Source organism: Somniosus microcephalus, chromosome 1, assembly GCF_052327205.1.
Source record: "Somniosus microcephalus isolate GS21.2 chromosome 1, FLI_Smic_1.0, whole genome shotgun sequence".
In the NCBI taxonomy this organism is placed as follows: domain Eukaryota; kingdom Metazoa; phylum Chordata; class Chondrichthyes; order Squaliformes; family Somniosidae; genus Somniosus; species Somniosus microcephalus.
The window spans coordinates 213,059,575-213,074,998 of NC_140987.1; the positions used below are offsets into that span (position 1 = coordinate 213,059,575).

Consider the following 15,424-nt stretch of genomic DNA (forward strand, 5'->3'; position numbering starts at 1 on the left):
TGTTGAGGAACCAACTAGGGAACAGGCTATTTTAGATCTAGTATTGTGCAATGAGAAATGGTTAATTAATAACCTTGTAGTAAAGGGGCCTTTAGGGAAGAGTGACCATAATATGATAGAATTTTATATTGAGTTTGAAAGTGATTTAGTTAAATCCGAAACTAGGGTCTTAAATCTAAATAATGCAAACTATGTAGGTATAAGGGGCGAGTTGGCTAAGGTAGATTGGGAAACTACATTAAAAGGTATGACAGTAGATAAACAATGGCTAGCATTTAAAGAATTAATACATAATTTACAACAAATGTACATTTTAAGGCACAAACCCCACCAGGAAAAGTGGTCCAACCTTGGCTAACAAGAGAAGTTAAAGATAGTATTAAATCAAAGGAAGAGGCTTATAAATGTTGCCAAAAAAAGTAGCAAGCCTGAGGATTGGGAGGGTTTTAGAATTCAGCAAAGGAGGACCAAGAAATTGATAAAGAAAGGGAAACTAGAATATGAGAGTAAACTAGCAAGAGACATAAAAACAGACTGTAAAAGCTTATATAGGTATGTAAAAAGGAAAAGATTGGCGAAAGTAAATGTGAGTCCCTTACAGGCTGAGACAGGAGAAATTATAATAGGGAATAAGGAAATGCCAGAGAAATTAAATAAATGCTTTGTGTCTGTCTTCACGGAAGACAACGCAAAAAACTTCCCAGAAAAAATGGAGAACCAAGGGTCTAGCAAGAATGAGGAATTGAAAGAAATTAGTAATGGTAAAAAAAAAATAGTACTGGTGAAATTAATGGGACTGAAAGCCAATAAAGCCCCTGCACCTGATGGCCTACATCCTAGGGTTTTGAAAGAGGTGACTATGGAGATAGTGGATGCATTGGTTGTCATTTTCCAAAAATCCATAGATTCTAGAACGGTTCCTGCGGATTGGAAGGTAGCAAATGTAACCCCACTATTTAAGAAAGGGGGGGAAAGAGAGAAAACGGGGAATGACAGACCAGCTAGCCTGACATCAGTAGTGGAGAAAATGCTAGAATCTATTATTAAGGACACGGTAACAGGGCACTTAGAAAATAATAATAGGATTGGGCAGAGTCAACACGAATTTACGAAAGGGGAATCGTGTTTGACTAATCTGGTTTTTTTTTAAATTTTTTTTTTAGTGTTTTTGAGGTTGTAACTAGCAGAATAGATAAGGGGGAACCAGTGGATGTGGTGTATTTGGATTTTCAAAAGGCATTCGATAAGGTGCCACACAAGAGATTATTAAACAAAATTAGGGCTCATGGGATTGGAGGTAATATACTAGCATGGATTGAGGATTGGTTAACGGACAGAAAACAGAGAGTAGGAATAAATGGGTCATTTTCTATTTGGCAGGCTTTAACTAGTGGGGCACCGCGAGGATCAGTGCTTGGGCCTCAGCTATTCACAAGTAATATATTCAAGAAGGAGTTAGATATATTTCTTAAGGCTAAGGGGATCAAGGGGCATGGGGAGAAGGCAGGGACAGGGTACTGAATTTGGATGATCAGCCATGATCGCATTGAATGGCGGAGCAGGCTCGAGGGGCCGAATGGCCTACTCCCGCTCCTATCTTCTATGTTTCTATGTTTCTAATCTACATCAATGATTTGGATGAGGGGACCAAATGAAATATATCCAAGTTTGCTGATGATACAAAGCTGGGTGGGAATGTAAGTTGTGAGGGGAATGTAAGTTGTGAGGGGGATGCAAAGAGGCTTCAAGGGGATATAGACAAGCTAAGTGGGCAAGAACATGGCAAATGGAATATAGTGTGAAGAAATGTGAAGTTATCCACTTTGGTGGGAAAAATAGAAAAGCAGAGTGTATTTTAAATGGCGTGAGATTGGGAACTGTTGGTGTTCAGAGGGACCTGGGTGTTCTTGTACACGAATCACTGAAAGTTAACATGCAGGTACAGCAAGCAATTAGGAAAGCAAATGGTATGTTGACCTTTATTACAAGAGGATTTGAGTATAAGAGTAAAGACATCTTACTGCAATTATATAGGCCCCTGGTGAGACCACACTTGGAGTATTGTGTATAGTTTTGGTCTCCTTACATAAGGAATGATATACCTGCCATAGAGGGAGTGCAACGAAGGTTCACCAGACTTATTTCTGGAATGGGGGGATTGTCCTATGAGGAGAGATTGAGTAGACTAGGCCTGTATTCTCTAGAGTTTAGAAGAATGAGGCGCGATCTCATTGAAACACACAAAATCCTTACAGGGCTTGACAGGGTAGATGTAGGGAGAATGTTTCCCCTGGCTGGGGAGTCTAGAACAGGGATCACAGTCTCAGAATAACGGGTCGGCCATTTAGGACTGAGATGAGGAGAAATTTCTTCACTCAGAGGGTGGTGAATCTTTGGAATTCTCTACCCCAGAGGGCTGTGGATGCTCAGTCATTGAGTATATTCAAGACAGAGATCGATAGATTTTTGGATATTAAGGGAATCCAGGGATACGGGGATAGTGCAGGAAAGTGGAGTTGAGGTAAAAGATCAGCCATGATCTTACTGAATGGCGGAGCAGGCTTGAGGGGCCAAATGGCCTACTCCTGCTCCTATTTCTTATGTTCTTATGAAAGGGAACGGAAATGGGATTAAATTGATAGCTCTTTAATTAAACCGACGAAGGGCCAAATGGGCCAAATGGTCTCTTTCTGTGCTGTAAAATTATATAATTTTATAAGCCAGTATTCTAGACCAGCCAAATATCTGTCCGATCTAAACAGATAAAATAGAAATATGTAATTTAACAAAAGTCAAATATATTTACTTATTCCCAGTGTAATGCTGGCCAAATAGTATTTTAATAATGAACTGATGTAAAACCCCAATCACTAAAATCTTGTGAAAGTGTGTGAAAGAAAAGCATCAGAAATGGCCATGATTTTGAAAAGTAAATAAACTCGAGTTTTGGAAAACTGTATTTTGTGATAGTGTGTCAAATGGATGCAGGTGAATGTAATTTGGTGAGCATTGAGTTTAACCCTAAAATAAGTGCGTGACAATTAAAAGATTTAAGGGGGCTAAATTCGGTTGATTTGCGCCTCCCGTTTGCGCCCTCGCGCAGCGGCGCTAACATCAGCGCCGTGTGCAGCACCCCGCCTGCGATATTGGGTGGCGCTCCCCGAATTACCACCGGACGCTATCTCTGCCGGGGTCAGGGGGGTCTACCTGCGGCCAGGGCGGAGCTAGTTTTTGTTGCTGGCCGCCTGCCAGCACCGCCCCCGTTGCTGTCCCTGGGCCCCATGAAGCCCCCCTGCGGGGAGCCGGCTGCTCTCTGTGAGCCCGGCACTCCTAGAGTGCCAGGCTTGTTTGCCGGCACTCCCAATCCCTGGTGGCCCAGCTGGGCGCCGGGACGCGCTATGCCAGGCCCCTCCCCTTTAATAAGGGGAGGAAGGCCTGCAGTACCGCGACATGATGTGCGGCATGTAGCGCCGCGATATTGGCTCACAACGCCCCAAGAGGGACGCGGGGCGCTTCCAGTAGTGCCCCATCTCCCTCACGGGGTGCTACCTGGGAAAATCGGCCGCAGGGGCGCTAACTTTTTCAGGGGGCTAAAATTAGCGCCTCGGCGAAGGTAGCGCCCCCTACCGAATTTTTACCCCTAAGATTTAAAAAAAATCGGTAATAACATTGTGTGTAATACTGCAAGCTATCTTTAGTTTTTGTCACGTCAAGCTCATTATACCTCTTCGTGTTCATCAAGCCTTCCAGTTCCTTGGATTTCTGAGCGGCTTTCTTCAGCACTTCCTCAGGGATGCTTGCTAGTTTGGCGACATTCAGGCCGTAACTGCGATCAGCAGCTCCCTCCGTCAGCTGATAGAGGAAAGTGATCAATTCAGGTTGCTGTTCCTCCACAGATCCTAGAGGATTAAAAGGGCATGTGTCAATTAATCCTCCCCTGGGCCAACAATTAAAGCAGATGGCTGTCATTAAAGGGTGAATAGTTCTTATGGTGTCAGAAAAAGCAATCCATCTGTAAAACATACACCATGTACAAGTGTAGAATAAAAAGGCACAAATCCTCCTCCCCCACCACCACCATTTATACAGAAGCTTTTTGACTAAGTGTACAGACATTTTTACTTGCATGCACAGTGCGCGCAGACACATTGCACAATCTAAGTGACCCTCATTCTCCGGTTTCTTCACGGGATTTGTTTATGCACTTTTTTATGTGCTACATGACACTTTATATGTACAGTGGATCCATTTAATTACCAAACACAATTTAGCAGTTACATTTATCATATTGGGCTGAATTTTCCGTGGTGGTAGCGGCGCAATCGCTGGCGGGTCGGGTGGGAATGTTGTCAGGAACCCGCTGTCAACTCGCTCCCACGTGCCTTTCCCACAGGCGCTTCTGCCATCGTGGAGCCGACCCAACCTGCAGCGGCGAGCGACCCAATTGAAATCATTATCAGGTACTTTACAGGCACTTAAGAGTCTTTCCCCCCACTACTTTGTAAATTTCCCTGCATGGCCATGGGATTCACACAGCCCAGGAACCATGTCTGTCAACCTGAGGCGTGAGTTCCGTGGCCACTGCTCCAGCTGATTACTTGACATCATGAAAAACAAACCAAAGTAAAAACATGTTGATTACATCAGCTAACAGATTGACAGAGATTCTGTTCTACTTGAAAAGCTACTGGTAAATGTTAATTCAGAAATTCCTGAAGGGATGTAAGTGCTATCCTGGATGGTGAGGGAAATAGATTTTTCACTGACCATTCTCGGCTGTTGCCTTTCAACTCAACAGTAATTGCAGTGAATCGATCTGCACTATAAAAAATGACATATACCATTTAAATCAATTTTTGTGTTGTTTTTGGTCAGGTTTTTCTCACAGTATACAGTGACTGTCCAGTTACACATTAAATCAAATCAACCTAACAATATCATTTTCATCACTCATTCCACTGGTTCAATTTGCATTCAGTCCCTGAATATGACTAATTTAATTTTTCAGTCTGGTGACTTTCTGCAGAGGTTCTCTCACTTATCCATTGTTAACTTCAATGGAAGAACTGCAGAAATCCCAGAAACACATTGTAAGCACCACTTACACGGTTTGTCAGGGATTCTGCAGCTCTTCCACTGAACTTGCATAAGATTGTAAATCCACCCCTTTACAATTACATTTAAAATCTGCTTAATTTTATGTATTACCTATACACACACACACGCATCTTTTATTTGTACCAGTTACTGATACAAAAGTCTATCGATTTGTGACTAAAGCACCAATAACTTCACAATGAATGTACTTTTAAAATGATGTTCTTGATCGTATTTGAAGATGGAGTCATATTACTTAAAGATAATGTTATTTAAATATGTTTGTGACTCATATATAACGTTTATTATATTATTGTACAGTAAAGATTCAACACCCTTATGTTAGATTAAACTTAGAATTTAATGTGACCATGGTCCCTTTAAGGATCCCGGTTTAAAACGCATCATGAATGACGTCACCAGACCCGCTCCATCTAATTGGGTCAGGTAACGTGCTGGGCGGGCTTAATAGGCCCCATTAAGATAAGTTCATTTTCTACAGTGGGGTGGAGCCAGCAGCAGGGTCGAGACCCACCACGGACACCAGACCTGCCAAGGTAAGGAAAATTCTGGCCATCGACTGGATTTGTAAACAGCTGAAAGAGGGCAATAATAGAACCGTAATGAAGTTGGAAATAAGTATCTGATCCTAATCAGATCAGGAAGTAGCATCGTCCAACACATGTTACATCATACTGGTCTCAACAGACTGTGCATAATTTCTTGGTCAGCATGGTGCTTTAATATGCTTGTCTGCACCATTTTTGTTACAGGCAACTCAAAAAAAAAGAGATCACAGTCTAAAATAAAGGAATTTTCAGTTTGCTTCCCTGAATTAACACAAGCACATCAGAAAAGACCATTCACTCTAATGAAGCTCATCACTCTAGTACCTCAACGATTATAGCTACCAGCTACATTTTGTCCCTAATATTTTTACTTCTCTTCCCCATCCAACAGGTTATTCCCAACATTTATTATTGAGTAAAGAAATTCTTCCTAATAAACCAGTTTTAAATTTACTTTTCATTACTTTAAAATGTCTCACATTTCTGAGTTATTTTGATGTGTTTACTTTATCTATAGTATTTAACATTTTGTACCTGATACATGTTCATAAAATTGAACAAACCAAATAACCATTAAGGGGATGTTTATTTCAAAATAATGGGACAACGTTCAGCAGTAAAAAGGTTATATTTAGCACCTTTCTATCTATTTTTATCCTATCCAATATCTCTGCTCCCCTCCTCCTCTACTGCAAAATTAACTTCATCCTCTTCTTTTGTGAAGACAGATGCAAAGTACACATAAGAGATTAGCGTGCAAAATTAAGGCACATAGGATTGGGGGCAAGGTATTGACTTGGATAAAGAACTGGTTGATGGACAGAAAGCAAAGAGTTGGGATAAACGGGTCGTTTTCCGAGTGGCAGGCAGTGACTAGTGGGGTACCGCAAGGATCGGTCCTAGGACCCCAGCTGTTCACAATATATATTAATGATCTGGACGAGGGAATTGGATGTAATATCTCCAAATTTGCAGACGACACAAAGCTGGGTGGGAGGGTAAGCTGTGAGGAGGATGTTGTGAAACTCCAGTACGATTTGGACAGGTTGGGTGATTGGGCAGAAACATGGCAAATGCACTATAATGTGGATAAATGTGAGGTTATCCACTTTGGTGGCAAAAACAGGAAGGCAGACTATTATTTGAATGGCAATAGATTGGGAGAAGGGGAAGTGCAAAGAGACCTGGGTGTTCTTGTGCACCAGTCGCTGAAGGTAAGCATGCAGGTGCAGCAGGCGGTTAAGAAGGCAAATGGTATGTTGGCCTTCGTAGCAAGAGGGTTCGAGTACAGGAACAAGGATGTCTTGCTACAGTTGTACAGGGCCTTGGTGAGACCGCACCTTGAGTATTGTGTGCAGTTTTGGTCGCCTTACCTGAGGAAGGACGTTCTTGCCATGGAAGGAGTGCAGCGAAGAGTCACCAGGCTGATACCTGGGATGGCAGGAATGACGTATGATGAGAGATTGTGTCGATTGAGCTTATACTCACTGGAGTTTAGAAGATTGAGAGGGGATCTCATCGAAACCTATAAAATTCTGTCAGGCCTGGACAGACTAGATGCAGGAAGGATGTTTATGATGGCCGGGAAGTCCAGAACCAGGGGTCATAGTCTAAGGATAAGGGGTAAGCCATTTAGGACTGAAATGAGGAGGAATTTCTTCACCCAGAGAGCGATGAACCTGTGGAATTCTCTGCAACAGAGGGCGGTGGAGGTCAGTTCATTAAATATATTCAAGAAAGAGTTGGATATATTTCTTAAGGCTAAAGGGATCAAGGAATATGGGGAGAAGGCAGGGACAGGGTACTGTATTTGGATGATCAGCCATGATCTCATTGAATGGCGGAGCAGGCTCGAAGGGCCGAATGGCCTACTCCTGCTCCTATCTTCTATGTTTCTATGTTACCTCAGTCATACCCTCGGCCGCCACAAGAATATTTCCCTTTTTTGTCCCTAATCATCCCCACCAATAATAAATGGAATGGGAAGAGTTGTCCAGGCTACAAGGAGATTAAAAAAGTGGGAGATGGAGATTTCTGAAGTTGTTACAAAACCAGTGCAAACAGTTTAATAGGTAATTTCAAAATGTTCTTATTCTATAGGAGTGCAGCTGACTGCAGATGCCTGGTCAGCTCTACTCCAGCGTGTAAGGAAACCCTGGTATTGGGAACTGCTGGTATCGGAGGCACACCAAAATTGGTGTCTAGGATTCTTCCATTGGGATATAGGTACTAGTTTTAGTTATTTCAATATGGAGAGCTGGTCCCATCTACTTGCTGTCTATGCTTCTCTGTATAAAGTAGATCCCAGCATGCCGACAGAGACCGGCTCCTCAGTCCAAGAGCAAAAGAGTGAGAGCGGCGCATGGATGGTGCTCTCCCAAAACAAGCAAAAACGTACCTTCATGGATCACACGTTAATGTGTTCAGGGACCTAATAAGGTCATTCACACTGAGGCAGGGTGCAAAAAGATTGCCACATGTTTGCAGCTAACATTCAGATTGGAGCAATTTTTCAAAATAAATTTAAAATAATAATTTCCCCTGAAATAGGGTGAGTTACATAGAATACAAAGTTGATTATTCTATGCGTTTTCTGACATTTTGGAGCCGACTGCAATTCTGCCTTTCAAGCCAAAAGTAATTTCTGCTGTAAGTCCTACAGATATTACTAAACGTAGTTGTACGAACTTCAGTCATTTAAAACACATTATCCGTTAAAATAAAAGATGTTGCTAACCCATTTCTTCAGCACTCGCAGTTTGTTTGATCAACCAGGTATATGGAGCTTTTCAGACATTATTAACACCAGCTGTAATTTCTGGCCTACTTTGCTCTTTTAATCTCCGGGCCCCACAAGTCTGGGCCTCTGCTGTCCCAGGGTCCCCAGCCCACACAACACCGACCCCCACCCCGCTGACCAGCTGCTGCCTTCCGCCCAAAACGCTGAGCAACTGACAAGCGATATTCAAATGAGTTCCGACAGTTAGAATCTGCCGTGCCTCCAACGATGACTCCCGCGCAGGATTGCCATCCACTCCCGTGAGTTAAAATCGACCCTTCTATTTTTGAAACCTGTCAATCCCAAAAAAAAATCACCTCTGTGCTCGCTGATCTACATTGGTTCCCAATCCAGCAAATGCTCGAATTTAAAATTCTAATCCTGGTGTTCATATCCCTTCATGGCCTTGCCCCTCTCTATCTCTGTAACCTCCTGCAGCCCTACAACCCTCCGAGATCTCTGCACTCCTCCAATTCTGGCCTCTTGCACATCCCCGATATCAATCGCCCCACCATTGGTGGCCGTGCCTTCAGCTGCCTAGGCCTAAGCTCTAGAATTCTCTCCCTAAACCTCCCCGCCTCTCTCTCTTCCTTTAAGACGCTCCTTAAAACCTACCTCTTTGACCCAGCTTTTGGTCTGTTTTATCCATTGAAAGCTGGATATTAATGGAAATACAATTGCAATACTAAATTCCTGCTCATTAGTAAAAATTCATAATAAGTGTACTATTAGATGGGCAGCACAATCTCTGCAGTCTGTTTTAAAAGTAAGACAAGCTATTAATCCTGGATGGCTATCCTCAATTGCGCCATGAAGCAAGTATATTTTATGCCCAAAGGATGTATTTACTGGAATTAGTCTGACACCATCTCACTCCTGTCTCATTATTGTGATGACACAGATGGACTAAAAATTGTGTAAATGAATAAGAAACCCATTACAGTCTGTTCCCCTTAATTAACACTGCACTGGCTCAGAGACCAGAACTATTTCAGCACTATAGCAACAGCTCATTCTAGTTTTCTGTGATGCCAGTAAAAAGTATGGTGTTTTTGGTTATCTGTGCTTCTATTCTTTCTAAATAGAATGGAATCTGCTACTTATCATAGGCAGGTAAGCAGCAAGTCTCAGATATTAATGGAATACTCAAGTTAAGACTCACAAAATTTGAATCTTCAGAAATTGCACAAAGATTTCCCAGTGTGAAAAATGTATTGGCCCAGATTTTCCGATCGCCAGCCTCCCGCGGGCGGAGGGCTGCGATCTGGAAAAATCTGTGCCCTTACCCGAGGGCTCCCGGGAGGCGCACAGTTCCGCTGCTGGGCCTCTCCAAACTGCCGGTGCACAGGGCCCACGTATCCCAGAGGTGCAGGTGGTTCGCAGTGTCCCTGGGATCACGTGGGCCATGTGGAGCCAATCAGAGAAGGGAATCTCCATTCATAGATTTGACAGGAAGATCTGTCAAATATATGTATAGAGATCACCCCCAAAACATAGTAAAACTTCAAATAAATTTTTAAAAAAACACATTTTTAAAATGACTTGAAATTACATAAATTAACTATTTTAAACAATAATTATTTTTTCCAAAAATTTTAATTTAAGTTTTTAACGGGGCTAAAAATAAACTTACCTTTATTTAAAGTATTTTTAAATGATAAATCAGTGGGAATTTCTTTTTTTAAAAACTTTTTTCAACCCTTATGCCTGCTTTTACCAGGCGCAAGAATTGTAAGTGTTTTCAGCGGGCGGAGGGTCTCCAAAAAGCGGAACTATCTGCCCGCAGAGGCCCTTCTCCAGGGCAGCCGGAGGATCTGTCAAGAGCTTTCTTGACAGATCGAAAATGCCGGTTTCCAGCGCATGCCTGAAACCAGAATTTCCGATGTCCCTACGGGTGGGTACACAGCGCGTACACACCCGTAGGGATCGGAATATCCGGTCCATTATTTTGTATTTCAGGTCGCAAACAGCTCTCCCATGAAGCAGGGAAGCTGTGGTAAAAAGCCTCCTCCTGCGTTCATTTACAGAACACTATGATGCTCGAAATTTACACAGGATGTTATGGCTGTATGAGGCACGAGTGCACACTTCTGAAGGGACTTCAATACACGGTGCCCATAGTAGGCTGTCCTTTCACACTTTACACCAGCTGAGCCAATCCTTACACATGAATTTATTTTTGCATCAATGCAGCAATCAAAGAAGAGAAAGTATATTTTTATATTTCAGATTGTGAAAACTGCAAAAAGAATGCCTGTTGGAAGGACATCATAGCCGCATTTTAATACAGTATTAAAAGTCAGTACGATAGCAAAATACTGCAGATGCTGGCAATCTGAAATAGCAACAGAAAATGCTGGAAAAACTCAGCAGGCCAGGCAACATCTGTGGAGAGAGAAAAAGAGTCTACGTTTCAGGTCGAAACCCTTAGTCAGTGCTCAAGCTGGGGAAGGATGAATACCTTCCTGTACTGTGATGTCTTTTTACAGCTCTGCAGGGCTCAAAAGAATCTGGAGACATCAATGATCTAATAGTTCCAATTATCCTAGTACACGAGATAGCCATATACATGAAAAATAAAAATACAAGCCATTTTAGTGCATCCAATTTTTCTCTTTTAATCAGAATTCCTTTTGTGTAATTTAAATTCTGCTTCTTTCCTTTAAAAGAAAATGTAATCTTCTTCCATGAAAATGTCACATAGTGCTAAGAAAGATTGGGGCCATTTTAACATTTGATACAAAATGGGCAAAGCACACCTGCCGCCCGCCCATTGTTGCCATGGAGAGGCTCAGGCCTCATTTGCATCCATTCAACGAGGTGTGCACGCCAAACCTGTGCTCCGATGAGCTGGCCCATTGCGGAGGGCAGGAAATTGGTCGGCTCCTATGTGACAATCAAGCCTGCTCCTCCTGGCCCCACAATAAAATGATTTAGGGCCACTGGACCTCAAAATACAATCTGGGTCCTATGTACCTCATAGGACAGTTATTTGCATATTAAAAGTAACCTCCCGACCAAAACAGGCAAGCACTCCAGCTGCCGATCTAATGGCCCATACCAAGATGGCGGCAGGAGCACCAGTGTAGATGGAGTGATAAGTGGCCTGATGCCATTTTCAAGCCATTACTATCTTATGTACGCAGGGTGGTTAGAGTTAAAATCAACACCATTATTTCTGTGACACTCCTAAAAAACTAATCAACCAGGAGGTATTAGGGCAGGGAGCTTAGGATCAATCTTTAAGTATTTTCCGCAATACTCTAACTGGGTTGAATCATTAACGGATGGGGTAGATTTTCTTGTTGTTAAACTATCATTGGTTCATAATAACACTTCAGTAAAATAATTTTTCTTAGATTTTACACTGAGATTTTAAGAAGAAATTACTAAAAATGAAATAAAAAGGAATTCTAATAAAAACTGTAGTGTATGTGCCTTTAAGAGCCCCAGGTGTGCTGTGGTGCCGGTGATTGCCACTCGGGCTATATAAGCCTGTGTATTGTGTATATCCGTTAGAACCCCCCCCTAGACTTTGCTTAGTAAATACCTATGAACCAACTCCTGTCTTCAGTGTCTTTATCAACACACGGACACTACAGTGGCAACGAAGTGGAAACGGACTTACCTGCAATTCGGCAGCACCTCAAGGACATCGATTCCTCGGGCGTCCTGAAGACTCAAGGAAGTGAGAGAAGCTGTGGTTTCACCAGCTGGCCAAGCTGGTGGCAGGTACTGCGCTAATCCTTCCTGGGCGTCAGGCTGGGGCTCCAGCGGCTGGCTCTACAGCTGAAAGAGGCAGCGAAATCGGAGGCAAGCAATAACGGACTGGGAGGGAGCACTCGGGAGACGGCCGGCGCGGCAAGCAGGTCAGCGTTCAGACCTGGAGAGAAACTCCGGCGGGAACGAGTCTCCAACAGTAAATAAAAAAATAAAACAAACGGAAACCGCAGTAAACAGCGTTGTCATCGGCAGCAGCGGCGGGAAAGCGCCATATCTTTTCTACAGAAAAGAAAGAAAAGCGCGGGAAGCGCCATATCTTTTCTAAGATGCCTAATTCTGGCAATATTGATGTTTTTGATAACGAGATAGAGGATTGGACCACATATGTGGAAAGAGTGGAGGTATATTGCACCGCAAATGGAATAGAAGATGAAAAAAAAACTTCAGTACTTCTGGATCTAATGGGCGCAAAGACATACAAGCTGTTACGAAACTTAATCACTCCAGCCGAACCGATGGACAAGAATTTTGAGGAGATTGTTGATACCCTACACTGCCAATTCGAGGCAGGACTGGCAGATTCTCTGCGAGACAAATTCATCTGCGATCCCCTAAGTGTAGAAACACAAAAAAAGGTATCTTCTGAGAAAAATTTAACACTGGACAAGGCTTTCAGTGCAATAGGAGCTGCAGAGATACAGCAAAGGCCACAGGACTTCAGCACCCATGAAATGACACGGGATTTCGAGAGATGTTATCGCTGCAGCAGATCCACCCATGACCAGAGGGACTGCTGGTTCAAGGAAAAAGCATGCAGGCGATGCGGAAAGATGGGACACATTCCACGTGTGTGCCAATCTGAAAACAAAAAATCCACTAACGGGAAAAGAATCAATAAGGAAAAGCACAGAAAGGTACAAATGATGACGGACAGTAGCTCCGAAGACCAAAAGAGCGATAGCGACTCTGGGAACAAGAGACTAAGCTCTCTCAAATTACATAATGTAATTGCCAAAGAAGATTACCAGACCATTTGGGTTACCCTCACAATAGCAGGGTCCCCAGTTAAAATGGAGCTAGATACAAGATCAGCTCTGACCGTCATAAATCGACGGGATTACGAGCGGCTATTTCCGCATATACCTTTAAAAGACACATCCATTATCTTGAAAACATATACGGGGCAGAAAGTCTACCCCAAAGGAAAAATAAGGGTGCCTGTTGTATACAACGGCAAGGAAATACAGAAGTTGTATTTATACGTTCTACAAGATGGTGGTCCACCGCTGTTGGGACGTGAATAGATCAGAAAAATACGTTTAGACTGGCACTCCATTCAGGCACTGATGGTGACCAGTAAGGAAAAAAATGATGATGCCGTCATACCTGAACGATTCAAAGACATCTTGGCCAACGCCAAGGAAGTATTTCAAGAGAAACTAGGAACCTTGAAAGGCATCACCGCCTCAATAAAAGTGGAAGATACAGCAATTCCCAAGTTTTTTAAGGCAAGACCGGTGCCATACGCAATTCGTCCAGCAGTCGAGGCAGAGCTGGAGAATTTGGAAAAGGCAGGCGTATTATCTAAAATAGATTGGAGCGATTGGGCAACACCCATCGTCCCAGTCATGAAGAAAGCATTGAAGAATGATAAATCTGAAGAACAGAGAAAAATTCGCATCTGTGGAGACTTCAAGGTGACTGTAAACCCGGTCCTTCACACGGTACAGTATCCTCTTCTGAGGATAGAAGATATTTTCACCTCACTATCCGGAGGGAAACGTTTCACCAAAATTGACTTGGCACAGGCATATCTACAGATGGAGGTTGAAGAGGCCTCTAAAAAATATCTCACGATAAATACACACAAAGGTCTGTACCAGTACAATCGACTGGTTTTCGGAGTAGCATCCGCTCCAGCTATCTGGCAAAGAGCTATGGAGCAAGTCCTCCAAGGGATTCCGGGGACTCAATGCTACCTAGACGACATCCTTGTAACAGGAGAAAACGACAACGAGCACCTTGCCAATTTAGAGCAGGTGCTCACTAGGCTGAGAGAACGGGGCCTACGAGCAAATCGCCCCAAGTGCGAATTTTTCCAAAATCAAATATCATATTGTGGCCACATAATAAATAAGGAAGGGTTGCATAAGTCACCTGAAAAAAATTGAGGCGGTCATAAAAGCCCCAACACCTGAAAATGTTTCACAATTAAGGTCGTTCCTGGGATTAATAAATTACTATCATAAATTTTTACCGAACTTATCAACTCTTCTACACCCTCTTAATGAACTGCTACAAACAGGAGTAATTTGGAAATGGAACGAAGACTGCAAAAGTGCCTTCCATAAATGCAAAGACTTAATCACATCCAAAGAAGTTTTGGCTCATTACAACCCATCACTGCCAATCAGACTGGCGTGCGATGCATCCCCTTACGGCATTGGAGCAGTATTATCGCATAAATTCCCTGATGGCTCGGAATGGCCGATAGCTTTTGCGTCACGCTCATTGAACTCAGCTGAGCGTAACTATGCCCAAATCGACAGGGAAGCACTCAGCCTGGTATGGGGAGTAAAGAAATTCAACCATTACCTACACGGACAAAAATTTACCTTGTTGACTGACCATCAACCCCTCATCTCCATATTCAACCCTAAAAAGGGTGTTCCCATTATGACAGCACAAAGGCTACAGAGGTGGTCCCTTTTTCTATGGGCACACCAATACAACATAGAATACAAAAGGTCAAAACAGCATGGGAATGCTGACGGTTTATCGCGCCTACCGTTGCCAACGGTAGAAGAGGCACCTACAGTAGACCCAATGGAGATGTTCCACTCTACCATAGTGGAATGTCTACCAGTAACAAATTCTGCCATTGAAAGGGAAACGAGAAATGACCCGACTCTTTCACGGGTCTACGATTTAACAGTGAAGGGATGGCCAGCACTTGGCGAACCACTGTTGCCAGCATTCTCGCAAAGAAGAGAACAGCTGTCAGTGTGCCGAGGAACCTTGATGTGTGGATCCAGAGTGGTGATTCCACCCAAACTCCAGGATAAAGTGCTAAAGGAGCTTCACGAGGGGCATCTGGGTGGAGTGAAAATGAAGAACCTAGCCAGGGCATTTGTATGGTGGCCAGGTATCGATGGAGACATCGAAGAAATGATCAAGAGCTGCCTAGGATGCCAGAAGGTCCAAAACGCTCCACCACAAGCCCCTCTACATCCATGGGAGTGGCCCTCATCTCCCT

The 15,424-nt window shown here is 43.2% G+C and overlaps 1 protein-coding gene across 1 annotated transcript in view; it reads right to left on the reverse strand.

Annotated features, from left to right (window-relative positions):
* msh3 (mutS homolog 3 (E. coli)) overlaps window positions 1-15,424 on the reverse strand; it is a 459,900-nt gene that overhangs the window by 27,828 nt on the left and 416,648 nt on the right. The window contains exon 23 of the mRNA XM_085989589.1: window positions 3,725-3,899. Within this exon, the coding sequence (XP_085845715.1) occupies window positions 3,725-3,899 (175 nt within the window). The remainder of the gene's footprint in view (window positions 1-3,724; window positions 3,900-15,424) is intronic.